The 13,893-nt window shown below is 40.4% G+C and overlaps 1 protein-coding gene across 2 annotated transcripts in view; it reads left to right on the top strand.

The window, feature by feature from the left end:
* PCSK2 (proprotein convertase subtilisin/kexin type 2) overlaps positions 1–13,612 on the top strand; it is a 108,996-nt gene extending 95,384 nt beyond the window's left edge. Inside the window, exons 9-12 of one of the 2 annotated variants that reach the window (XM_017818969.1) lie at positions 2,625–2,840; positions 4,072–4,172; positions 6,715–6,942; positions 10,469–13,612. In XM_017818969.1, the coding sequence (XP_017674458.1) occupies positions 2,625–2,840; positions 4,072–4,172; positions 6,715–6,942; positions 10,469–10,955 (1,032 nt within the window). In that variant the 3' untranslated portion in view covers positions 10,956–13,612. The remainder of the gene's footprint in view (positions 1–2,624; positions 2,841–4,071; positions 4,173–6,714; positions 6,943–10,468) is intronic. The other variant, XM_017818971.1, reaches the window with a different exon arrangement.
* The last annotated feature ends 281 nt before the right edge of the window (positions 13,613–13,893 follow it).

The following is a 13,893-nucleotide window of genomic DNA, read 5'->3' as shown; positions in this document are numbered from 1 at the left end:
TCCACAGGATTCTGAAGGAAAGATACTCTAAAATGTACCTTACTGTCTTGCTGGTGTTCTCTCTCCTTCATGACTGTTACTTGAGGATCCCCCTGGTGTTTATAGTCTATGTTACTACTGTCTTCTACAGTCCTATTTTTGGTCCAAATGTACAGCAGCCTGAGTGACACGTCTGAAGTTTTTTAGGTTCACATAAGGTTGAGATGCAAATAGAAGCTTTCAGTTTGCTTTAAATATGACACTTAGTTGACCCAAATGGGTTTCATTTATTTAGCATAGAATGATTTGGGTTGAAAGGGACCGTGAAGGCCATCTAGTTCCAACCCCTTGCCCTGTCTGGGAGCAGGGATGCCACCCTCTAGATCAGGACTAGATCAGTTTAGACTACTACCATCCAGAGAACTGAAAATTCACTTCCCCTGAAGCCATATATTTCTGCCTGAGGACACTGTGCAAACTGTCTCACTACTGCAGGTCTGGCTGTGGGACATACAAGCAGTATCACTGCAAATAAGGCACTTGGGCTGCTAACAGTTTATTCTAGTAGTGTTTGCTCCTCTTTCCGGTCCTGGTAGGAAGGAAAGGCGATTGAAATTAGAGTATTAAGAAGTGAATTATGGGTTTTAACACTAAGCTGCACTTGTGGATGTGTCTCTCATGAAAGTGATGTCTTGAGGCCATTCTCAAGTTACAGTAATTTTGTGCATAAAACCTGCCCCAGAGTCTCAGTTCCTCTGTGACTTCTCCCTGTTCCACACTGGCAATCTGCTGCACCCTTTTTCTGCCATTTCACCACAAATCCCATCCATGGGGTAAAATACTTGGCAGCACAGAACAATCCTGCTGAGCAGAGCTAAGTCTGTTTCTCTGTGCTGGACACTGCAGAGGTTAACTTTTTTTTAGCAACTTGGATGAATTTCTCACATGAAACTGAAGCGGTTTGCTCCATAGAAAAGCAGTGGAAGGAAAAGGTTATTTAAGAACGGATCTATACATGCCAAATTCCTACTCCTGCCACCAGCAGCTACCTGCCTTCTGCACTGGACTGCTGCTTGTTTTTTTGGGACAGAGGCTGTCCAAAGCAGGCAGATGATTGCAAAGTGGTGTGGTGGTGTACATGGGCATGGTTGTGGCAAGCTTGGGGTGTAGCCTCTGAAGACAGTTCAAAGGCTAGGTTTGTGCCCTGTAGGTTAATGCCAGTCAGAGCACAAGGTGGGATATGGAAAAAGTCAAAGGGAAAAAAAAGGCATAACTGGTCTTGTTATGCTGATTTTTTTTCTTTTTTAATAAATTGCTGGAAGGATTTTGTTCCTAAAGGATATATTTTTGCAACAGTATCATTCTCTCTTGAAGCTCAAATGACTGATCTCAGGTCTTCGTGGGAGTTCTTAGATGGATTTCATTGAGCTTTTTCATAGTCATTATCTTTATTATGAAAATCTATGTCCTGAGATGTTATATATCCCAGTGGCAGCAAACCTGCTGCGCAATTCAGTGGATTATAATGCAACTCATTAACGTGCTTGAAATAATGAGGTTGCTCTGTTCAGTGGGGTGCGATGAAAAATAGAAGCTGCTGCTGGGAACTCAGATTTGATTTAAAATCCTGAGAGAAAAGGTTCCCTATTAAAATACTGTTGCAGGTTACTAAGCTTATATATTCTTTAGCTTCCATTCCATGCTGGGCAATCAGGAGGCCGGAAGAAATTTTTTAATCTTCTGCCCAATGCATATAAACAGCATGTTAAATTCAGACCTTGCACCTTTGTGGTGCTCTTGGAAGTAAATGTTGGATTATATTGGACTAAACACAGAGAGAAATGGTGGCTGTGCTGGAATCAGTGGGAGATCTGAGCTTTGGGTTCAGTAGCCCTGATCTTTCCCCATGTGTTGGGGTTCTCAGGTCTGACTCTTCCAGACAGCTTCTACCTCTTTCTGAGAATGAGATTAGAGGCAGCTGAGTTGATCCCTTCCCACCTGCTGCCTATCTGGAAGTTCTGGAGAGGATACAGGTTTCTTTCCTTTAACTAATGAGAAGCCTTTATAGCTGCCCTTCAGCTTCAGTCTCTCCCGTCCATCTCAGTGTAATCGCTGGACCATCTTTAGATTATTTATATGGTCTTGTAACTTTATTTGCTCCTTAAAAGTAGAAGCTGGTTTGTCAGAAAAAACAGCTTTGGGGGAGGGGAAATCTACTGAGAGAAAAAGGTGCCAGTAGAGCTTTTTAGCCATTGCCTGAACCTAATTGGATCTTACAAACCCAGCCTGTGAGATGACCTATATCCCTTTTAAAGAAACACTTTCCTCATAGCACTTAGACCTTGACATAAATGCTAATGAATCCATAAAATGTCTTAGTGCCTGGCACAGAAGCCTTCAGGGCATGAAGCAAACCAGGAGATAAATGGAAGTACTCTGTGTACACAAGGCTGCAGAACTGGCTGTGGCTGCCAGTTACCTGGATTTAATAACCTGCGTAAATCCATGTATTTTCAGCTTAAGGTTGATGTATATTTTCATTGGGCCAGTTTTCTCCTTTACAGACACACAGCTTTACAGTGACACGTGCAGTTTAGTGTAGCTTGGCAGTTTGACTCAAGAGGGTCGATTTTCCCCTTTCACAGGGCCGGGGTGGCAAAGGCAGCATCTATGTCTGGGCCTCTGGAGATGGGGGCAGCTATGACGACTGTAACTGCGATGGTTATGCCTCAAGCATGTGGACAATCTCCATCAACTCTGCCATAAATGATGGAAGGACAGCTCTGTACGATGAAAGCTGCTCTTCAACCTTGGCCTCCACCTTTAGTAATGGCAGGAAGAGAAATCCAGAGGCTGGTGTGGTGAGTCCCGATACTACTGTGCCGTTGCTGCTGTCTCTGTGCACTCCCGTGACCTATTACAACTCTGTGTGCTTTGGAGCAGCAGATGGTTCTTTGTTGAGATGCATGTTTTCTCATCTGCATTATATGATGGTGCCAAAACTGTCAGCTGAAGAGAGGTGGGATTAATACTGAGAACAGCAATGATCTTCCATCTCTTAGACCTTCAAAGGAAAGTCGGTGCTTTCCTTTGTTCGAACCAAATTTAGAAGTTCAATTCTTCTCTTCCCAGAGGACAGTGTGACAAAAGGTCTCTGTAAAAATCTAAATTGAAAGTGTTAACATCTGAGATCATGTTTACTTGTACTGGCAGACTTCTGCTGTACAAGCAGCACAGAACAGAAAGACATTTAGTCACTCTAGAGGACATATGGGGGTTCAGATCACCCAGAGCCTCCCATTGAGCAGTGCCCCCTGCAGGGCCATACCTACAGCTGGAAGACAGGCAGTTTCTGTTCCAGTGTGTTTGGGATTCTCTTCCACCATAGTGATCACTGCTCTTCAGCACCTTCAGACTAGCCAAGACATAGTCCAATTCACAGGGTGGAAAATTCAGGTGGTGTAACTTAAGGTTAGTTTTTGCCAAAAGCTGTTATACATTTTCCATGGCCATGTCTCAAACCCCAAAGACATATTATACAATCCTAAATGCCCATATGTGGTAGCAGACAGAGAATTATTGGTTTCTGTCTTGATATCAGCTCTGTGTCACCTTTCTAATTATTGCCATAAAATGTATTTCTAAGGTTTTCTTCTAGTCTCTTCTAGTGGCTAATCTGCATAGAAAACAGCAGCCTGGTACTGCTGTTGGTTCTGGAGTTGCACAAGTGTTAGAAAGCTCAATAGTGTTAACAATTCTAGTTTCAAATCCTTCTGATCAACACAAAGGAATTTAAGGCCTCTGGTTAAAATCTGTTTTGTAAGAAATAAATGCCATCTGTATGAATTCATGAGTGATAATGAACATTGGTTTACTACCTCATGACTTGCTCTTGCATTCACACCCTCTGTAACCATGTCTCACCCTGGTTTGAAATCGATACACTGTTCTAAAGAAAAAAAGGGATCGTGGGCTCAAACACACAATCTAAAGAGCAGGGGCACAAACACTGCTTTCTGCATTTTTCTGAGTCTGTAGCTGCAAGGAATGTGGAATAGCTGGTTTCATTAATTACATCTAATGTCATTGCAGGCCACGACGGATTTGTATGGCAACTGCACCCTGCGCCACTCGGGCACATCTGCAGCTGCCCCCGAAGCAGCCGGAGTGTTCGCCCTGGCCCTGGAGGCAAAGTACGCTGTTGGGAAATTCCTTGGGAGCTCTAGGGAAGAGAGGGCCTGTGGTTTGTTTAATGGTGTTCATCATTTCACTTGGCTGGCTGTGGCGCGGGGCTGGAATGAGCGGCTCACGAGCTGCCTGTTGCAGTAGTGATGTGTGTGGTGACTTACAGATGGAGCAACAGTCTTGCCAAAGCTGTATGGCAGATACATTTTGGCTGGCTGGCTCGCTCTCTGTGTCCTTGTCATCCACTGCTTCCAGGGACTTGTCTTCTCTTGCACTGTTTGGAGATTATTTCGTTTCTCCACATGTCCTGTGTGAAATGCCCAGCCCACAAAACATAAGAACGAGCCTATAGTATCAGACAGGAGTTCATCTGGTACTGTCTGCAATGAGAGATTCGTAGGGAGGGGACAACTAACAGGGATTAAGAGTGATCTTTCAACAAGAGCTTTGGTGGTTTGGAGAGAAAGCAGTCAGACTATCCTGTTTAATAGCCACAGGCAGATTGGTCTTCTGTAAATTTGCCTAACTCTTTTCCAAGTTGTCTGTATTTGGCACCTGTGTCATCAAGTGACAGTCAGTTCCACGATATTTTTTGGCAGTAGTGGTGGTGAATGTTTTTTTTGTTTTCTCAACCCATTGCTGCTTCTATGTTACCTAATTGCTCTGTTATGTGAAGGAATAAATATCCATTGTCAGTTTACCATCTCCATGCTATTCACAAAACTGGAGCCCTCTCATATATTTCAGAATAATTATCTTCTTCCCCATTGATTAAGAAAAGTGTTCCTTACAATAACTTATGCCATCCTTTTACTTTGTGTTAAATTATTTCATGAAGTGAGGCAACATTTGCTCAGTTTCGCAGCTTCAGTTGCTGTAACCGTGGCATGAAGTGAGTACTGTGTACATAGTTTCCTTCAACAGAGCAAAATAATGAAGATTTGGCAGAGGAGGCCAAGTTTACACCATTAACAGAGCAATGATTGTTGTGCTTAGAGCATGACTTGGGCCAAATCTCATTTTTCAATTTTATACACATAAAACACATGTCAAGTGTTTAACTTTGGATGATCATTCCTCCTATTATCAAACTCATTCAGTGGGACAGCCACTATGTAATAAATTAATATGGCCGTAAAAATATAAAGGTTTAATGAATTTTCTGACCACTGCATGTTTAAACTGGACTGGAACCTAAATATCCCAGTAATGATTATTATTCCTTTTCATATGAGTTATCCTTAAAGACTGGAATTACTCTGCCAACTTATCATGAATAGGAATTAGACTGCCCTTGGCTGGCACTAGAGTTTGCTGAGAAGGCAGCAGGGGAGAGAAGGAGCTGTCATTGTCTCCTATCTCCTTCCAGTCTGGCTCTCTTAAATGGTACTGTACAGAACTACCCTGGATGAGCTGCACTAGCCTTCCTGGGAATGGCTGACAATCTCCCATGCAAACTGTTCTTGCCTGCAATATGTCTGTCAGCTCATACACGACACACGTCTGACACGTCTCTCAAACCAGACCAATCTTTGAAATGGAAAGTACAGCTTTAAGATATGTAGCAAGCTCTTAAAAGATTTCAATAAGAAGGATGAAAGTGATATCTGCTTTTCAGTTCTCTTGTGTCACCTTGGGGAAATGACAGTAATTCTGGTGTACATTCAGCACGCACACATGCTTATTACTTGGGGCACAGAAAGCTGAAAAGCAGATCCTTTTAGGTTGATGGTTTGAATCAGACATATTGTGATGTTGAAAGAGTTCATCATAAACCAACTGGAATAGCTTTAGTTATGTAGAATTAGAATGTCAGTTCTAAAGCTTCCAGAATAATAACTTATAAGTGCCCTTCCTGTCATCATAATCACTGAACATCCAGGAAGACAAGAGCTGCTGATGAAAAATGACCATTGAATATAGGCAAATGTTACTTGACTGCATCCATCCGTGCTAGTATATCATGGGTGACAAACCTCTGCCATCCCTTATAATGCAAACCTTCAGCCACCCACAGCCTACATACCTATATTCATAGAACCCTGATACTACTAGCACCTGGATCATTAGAGCTTATCAGCTTCATCAGACTGGGTCTCCTCAGGGTGAATCTTGGAAGCTCCATGGGAAAAGCAGGAGTAGCAAGCAAGACAAAGAGGGCAAGATTTAAGAGGAAGGTTAGGTGAAATTTTCTCATCATCTTTTTATATTTCTGTCAGAATCTGGTATAAAATCCTACTCATTTTATTAGGTTAAAAATTGAATGGTGGATCTATAATGTACAGTTAAAACCAGTTATTTTTAAGAAGTGAGACAATCAGAAATGATTTTGCAATTTTGGGAAACATATTTTGGAGAAGTACTATACAATTAAAACCTATTCTTGTTCCCACTGAAATCAACAGCAGCTTTGTTATTGATATGTGTATAGATACCATTTCAATGTTATTCATAGAAGCAAATTTACGAAGTGGCTTACTCAAACACACAGTCTTTCCCTGATATCTGCTTGGAAATACTGTACTGTGTGTTTTCCATGTTCTTCCACAGCTTGGATCTGACATGGAGGGACATGCAGCATCTGACAGTGCTCACCTCCAAGAGGAACCAGCTCCACGACGAGGTTCATCGGTGGCGTAGGAACGGCGTTGGGCTGGAGTTCAACCATTTGTTTGGTTATGGTGTCCTGGATGCAGGAGCAATGGTCAAGATGGCAAAAGACTGGAAGACTGTCCCAGAGAGATTCCATTGTGTCGGGGGGTCAATACAGGAACCTGAGTAAGTGAATAGTCTGGTGCACGTGTTTGGCTTCTTCCAGGCATTTAGGAGACCGCACGTATGCAATTACATTGGCAAAGACATAGCCTGAGGAAGCCTAATGTTACCAGTAATAAATTGAGAAAACATTTTTTTATCAACAGTAGTTGATAAAACTACATGATCTTTCAGTTCCTGGTTTGCTTTAGGAGTACATTCTACAGCACATCTGTATCCTTGTTGCTAGTGCCAGTAGTGTTAATAGCAACATCCATTTCTCCTGGGTGCTCACAGGTATGTTTGTGCTAAAGTTTCTGTGAATAAAGAGCCTGTCCCCAAGTGAAAATCTGGGAGGTTGCCACTGTAAATTACATAAACTGCTGCCACATGAAATATCTGTCAGCCAGGTCATATCTCATTGTGACATTTCCCAACAGACAGTTTTATGTCCAGAAGACTGAAACAATCATCTGCAGGTACCAGTGATTCAGTTTGAACACTACAGCATTTGATTGTGCCTAGTTTATGCTCTCCAAGTCTCTAATTGCAGGCTACATAGTCAGATTATTTTCTGATTTACCTTCATGTGCTAAAGTGACTGATTCAACAAGTGAATGAATTAATACTAATTGACTACAACAGCTGTAGTTTAAGTAATTGAAATACTAACCTAATAATGGCTAGTTTATGTCTATACCATTTGAAATTGGACTTTTCAGTGCTGTTTTTGAAGGCATCATTATTCTACTGGGAAAAAGAAAACAAACCAGTATGCCACCTTGGCACATAGCTCAGCAAGGCAAAGAGTGAGTTTGTCCCCAACTTTCCAGATGGATTTGTATTTGCATGATCCAAGATTCTGCAGCTGAGTTTTAATTTATCTGGCCTATGCATGCTCACAGGTTAAAAAAAAAAAAAAAAAAAAAGAGAGCTAATTTTGAGCTATCTCTAGTTTATTAATAATTAAATGCAGACAAATAATCTCATTTATCTTAGTGCAGCTCCATTTATTGAAATGGGGATCATCCTAGAGGAGGAGAGAACATTTTTTTCTGTGGGCTGTCTGGGTGCCCCCTCCCTCCCACTACTTGCCTGAGAAATCTATATGTTAATAGCACTGGAGTAATATTTATGTCCCCTAGTGAAAATGTCACTGACAGGAGATAATAAGCATCACAAAGTACAACATTTACATTTTTAGGATTTCATTGTGAAAAAAGCTAGTAAATCTCAGCATCTCCGGAAATTCCTTGGAAATGAAAACTACACTGCACCTCTGCCATGGATAATTGGGTTATTTTTTTAGTTTGGTCTTGCTGGATTAATGTTTTCTATATATGCTCTATATGTTTATTTAAGTATGGATATTTGTATACACGAAATACATGTTCAATGTAGATGTATGTAGGTGAGTAGCTGATACAGAGGTGTTTTAGAGCAGCACTGTCAATTAGACAAAAGGCCAGGAAATAATTGACAGCCTAGAATAACAGTGTGCTGTAAGCAGTCAGTACATAAAGTAAAAACACTTGTTAGCAATAGGAACTTTTCCTGATGAGGGATCTGGCTGGTTTAGGGAAACACAAAGATGATTTAGGACATCATAGTCCATTAGCTGAGGAACAGGAGCACATGCAAGTGTGGTTCTGGAAGGAGGTTAGCTCCCCTATACATCTCTAACTGGGTACTACACCATGTAAAAGTGAATATATTTTATGTATATATATATATTTATAAGTTGGGCAGTGGCACACTGTGAGGCTGTGGAAAATCCACCTTCTCTTCCGCTCCTTTGTGTCAGGCTTTTTCCACCACCCCTGGTTCTTTTTGTTTCTTTGGGAAAATTCACCTGGACTACAGTAATTAGTCTAGCAAAGCAGAGTGTTGGATCCTAATTAATAGGAAAGGAGGAAACAGAGCAAGCCTTTTCTCCTGTGTTTCAGAGAACTGAGATAACTTTTGCACTGCAGCACTTGAGAAGGTGCAGAGAAAAGCTGTCTGCAGCTGTCAGGCTGATTGCAGAGAGATGGAGTGGGACCACACCGCTCTTCTTTCTTTGGGTTTTGTTGTTGATGGGTAGAAAAGACTCACACTGTGGTGTTCCTCCTCATTTACTGGGGGAGATAAAACTTATCACAGCTCTGGGAACAAAGCAGTGTTTCACAGAGCTTTGTCCACTGTGTGAGAAGACTGTGAGACAACATGAATTTAGATGGAGTTGAGATTGATGCTTCCCAGGCAGAGAAACTTGAAGCACATGGCAACTGTGAAATTATGATCCTTCACCTCTGGCTGCATATAGTGCATTTTTCTTGTGCTTTGGCACACACAGTAAATACCTCAAGGGTGTTATAATTAGATGCTCAAATATTTTTGCTGTACAATATTTATGTTATACCAGCTTCTGCTCCAGGGCATCCATAATAGTCAGAACAACACAGATTTTTCAGTTTTAGGTAAGTGTTTAAATGCCCTGAGGACTTGAATCTGAATGACTTTTTACTCTGCAAGTACTCCCAAGAAGGCTCTCTATGAAAGGGGGACAGAGACTGGCCTGAGCCAATTAGTGATGTACTAAGCCGTAATACCTGGAGTTCGTCTCAAGAAGGAAAGAATTCCTGGAAGTAAGGCTTGAATGAAATGCTTTCACTGGTCTCTAAAGAATGCAGTATTTTATTAGCAGAGGGAAAAAGCTGGTGCTCATTTCTTTTGAAAAGAAGGTGTTCTTTACTGTTCAACACCCTTCCAAAAGGCTCTGGAAGACAATGGTAATGACAAGGTAACCAGAGTCTTTTGTGATTTAGTCTCACTTTTAATGATTGCAGTAATTCTTGTCTTTCAGTTATTTCCTTTAGACAGAGAACATCGTCACACTGCTCACAAAACACTGATGGTAAAGACACAGAGCATTTTTACATTTCCTGTGTATTTTGCCAGCCAGTTTCTGGAGGTTGTGGGTAATTGCCAGTTGCATCCTGACCCCAAAGGGTTTAGAAGGCACTTGATCACCCCAGCTCCTGGGCCAGACAGCATTTTGTCAACTCAGTGAACACATGTGACTACTTTCCCTGCTGTATGTGCTCTCGTACAGGAGCCATTCTAATATGGAAGTCTTAATTGAAAAGTATTTTTCAAATGAGCTGATGCTGGGATCCCCTGTTTGACATGACTGACTGCTCCTGGTTCTTCTACTGAATATACACATTGTTATGCAATTACTCAATATAGGAGTGTTAAGTAAAGCCATTTATTTAACCTTAAATATGTTAATAGTTCTTAAAGAGCAGTAGGTCCTTCTCAATTGTGTTGCTTCTCTCTTTGTGTAGGTGTACATTTTGTATTTATTTTCAAATTAAGGTTTTGGTATCATTTTCTAAAGAGAGAATGTTTCCTTTCTGGCTAAGTTTGCAACTATTATTTCCTTACTTTTCCATGTATTAATAAAAGTATTATGGGGTTTTCCTTTGAGGCGCCAGTAATTTTAGCATAAGCCATTTTATGCCGTGTATGTCCTTTTAATTTGCTTAATTGTCCTTTTGACCCACAGAAAGATACCACCAAGTGGCAAGCTGGTTCTCACGTTGACAACTGATGCGTGTGAGGGGAAGGAAAACTTTGTGAGATACCTTGAGCACGTGCAGGCAGTTATAACTGTGAATTCTACCCGGCGGGGAGACCTCAACATCAACATGACCTCGCCCATGGGAACAAAGTCCATCTTGCTGAGCCGGCGGCCCAGGGATGACGACTCCAAGGTGGGTTTTGACAAATGGCCTTTCATGACCACACACACTTGGGGGGAAGACCCCCGAGGCACCTGGGCTCTGGAGATCGGGTTTGTGGGCAGCCAGCCCCAGAGGGGTGCGCTGAAGGAGTGGACACTGATGCTGCATGGGACTCAGAGCGCACCGTACATAGACCAAATAGTAAAAGATTATCAGTCCAAACTGGCCATGTCCAAGAAGGAAGAGCTGGAAGAAGAATTGGATGAAGCAGTGGAGAGAAGCCTGAAGAGTATACTGAGCAAGAACTAGCGCTGTTCTGCATGATGGTGTCTTTCCTTCCCCAGACCCCTCTGCTCACCTTTCTACTATCCAAACCTCTGTGTTAGACATATTACAATGATCGTCTCTGTAGCCAAATTATCACCCTTTCTTGATTTTAAAGTCTTATATCTCGTCAATAACTACTTTATTTGCCACTGAAGCAATCCGTTTTTTACTCTAAACCACAAATGTACTGTCTCCCAACGGATACTGTGTACAGTTTGTGACTGTAAATGATTTTTTCTTTTGTGTCATACAAATAGGTAATAACCTGCAAAGAAATTGACGGCTTTTAAGTTCATATTTTTGTGGTAAACGTTGTTTGTATTTAAAAAAAAACTAATGAATTTTAACATTGGCAGTTGGTGGTAATGGGCACATTTTTAAAAATTACTGTGAGAGAGGGAATCACAAAGAGGTTGTCTGGATAGGTCTTTAAATGTCTAACAGCTCCTTCAGCATCACTGATATCCATGGGACTTTCCCCATTGGGTTCAACCAAAGTAGCACTAGACCCTACAAAAAGAAAAAATCCAGAGATGAGGAAAATTCACCAATCCAACTTGCAGAAATCCAATTATTGTGTTTTCTTTAGTAATACACTTATACGACATACTTGCTAACACTTCAGCCACAGGATGGGTCAACATGCCATAAGGAAGGCGAAGTGATGCCAAAGCCAGGTGATGGGGGGGAAAATGCTTTGCAAACTGGGTCAGGGCGTTCTAGAAGCACAAGTTACAGTTTTGGTGGAGGTTCTTCATTTGGTTGGTTGGTTGGTTTTTTTGGTGGGTGTGGTTTTTTTGTTTTTTTTTTTAACTTTGGCAATTTGAATCAATTTACCATCTTTCAGCAGAACAAGCACATAGGGATGAGCTGTAGGATTTCTGGCAACTTGTGTGCAGAAGTGCATGTGGTGGTCTCTCTACTGAGATGTACTCCAGCAGCATAAGGTGACGCTGTGTCAGCATTACCAACCACAGACCCCTATTTTCTGGGGTTTACAATGTGGCTGCCAATAAATTGCTGTGGGAGAAATGTGAAGCATGCAGTTTCAGTCCCAATGCAATATTTAATTCAAATTTCATTTTTAAAAAATATTTATTGGTTTTATGTTAGACATATTTTTCTCTTTAAATGTATCTGTATAAGTTATTAATGCGTAACGCAAAGTTTGCCTTCTTGGGAGATAAAATATGGTGTGTTTGGGAAGATTTGTTGGCAGTCGTTGCTCTTTCCTGTTTGAAGAGTCCCACCTTGACTTTTTATGCAGGAGTTAAAGTCAGTCTCTCTCGCCCTCAAGAGTATTACTGCAAAATGTAACATCCTCCTTGGTGGGAATTACTCATGGTAGCCACCACTACATGTTTCCAGGTGTGAGATTCCAAATTTAGTATTTGAATAATAAAGAGTCTTGATTCTGCAAATATTTAGGCACTTACAATAAAGGCCCCCAGTGGACCTACTCAACTGGTGAGTTTAAGCAGGCATTTCAGATCTTTGCAGGACCCAAGATCTACTTTGTAGCAGCGACAGGTTTTAGAATTTTATTATGTATTTTTAATATGCAGAGTATTAATTTAAAATGTTTTAATAAGAGTTGTCCTGATAGAAACTCATTCAGTAAGTAAATATTTATCTAACAAAACATAACCCAAAGGTTTTTGGGTGGACACATTCCACTTAGGAATGTATAATCTGTGCTGTTAATTTGAGTGAATATCCATCTTTTATTTTTCCATAAGAGGTCTGTTCTTTCCTTTACAAATCCAAATGAAAAATAAACAGCTCAACCTACTAAAAGTCTCTGTGAATTACACTCTAAAGGCAAGCCAAGGAGCCTTGCACTACTCACAGGTTCCTCATTGTGTGCAACAGTCCCAAAGGAAGAATTTACCCTATAAATATATATATTTATGCATACACCTGTATGACTAAATGCATATGACACACCTGTGGCATCTCTCTCTCTCTGTATATATATATATTACATACAATATGTATATTCAGAGTATGTTACATATATTTGCTTAAAAATATATATAGAATTACATATGGTATGTAATGTATAATACATATATACACATCACAACCTTTTGTGTGTATGTGATCAAAGAAAGAGGTTACTGAAAGATTTTTAAGGACTTCTAAAATGTGGAAAAAGTTTTGGAATAAGAAAAGTCCATGTGGTATTCTTAAATGAACATGTACCTGACTTTCCATTGCATTAATGTAATTTTGCAGTTCTCTGTTCAATTATTAAATATCTTATAAAGCAGCAAAATAACTAGATGGTTGTTCATATTTTCATAATGCTGACATAATTTATTAAGTGAAAGATCATGATACTGAGAGATATACAGAAATGGTGAGTTTTGATATAAGTATATATAAAAAACTATGTGTATATACAATACAAAGATCTACTTCAAATTCTTTAGGATTTTTGCTTCAAGGGATCACTGAAAAATATGTCCAGTTAGACTGGGTTTTTATGGTATTGCTGATGAAAAATAAAGTTAATTTGTTAGTATTTATAATAAAGGAGAAAATAAAGCTCATGATGCGAAATAGGTGAACACTGTTTAACTAAAGTGATGATGTTTTATAATATGAGTAAAATAAAGAGCTGTTGTAAACTGGCAGGTCCTATCATCCTTGCCTATCTGAAGGTACATGGGAGATAATGCTGCTCTAAGTGGGATGACTTCCTTCTCCTCTGCTTTTTACACTGATAAAAAATACAGAGAAAAATAAAGATGATCCTCCAAAAGAGTTGATAGCAACAAGTGAAGAGTAAGGAGCTTTATGTTAACTCTGTGATAATCTAGGACATGGAAGATTCAGGTTGCAGGCTGGGAAGAGCTGTGGGTGTTAGTGGTTCAAATCTGTTAGCTCCAAGGGCAGCTCTGCAGAGGCAGCAGCA

This window comes from Lepidothrix coronata, unplaced genomic scaffold, assembly GCF_001604755.1.
Source record: "Lepidothrix coronata isolate B3197 unplaced genomic scaffold, Lepidothrix_coronata-1.0 Scaffold71, whole genome shotgun sequence".
In the NCBI taxonomy this organism is placed as follows: Eukaryota; Metazoa; Chordata; class Aves; order Passeriformes; family Pipridae; genus Lepidothrix; species Lepidothrix coronata.
This window is presented reverse-complemented; position numbering and strand designations above follow the sequence as displayed.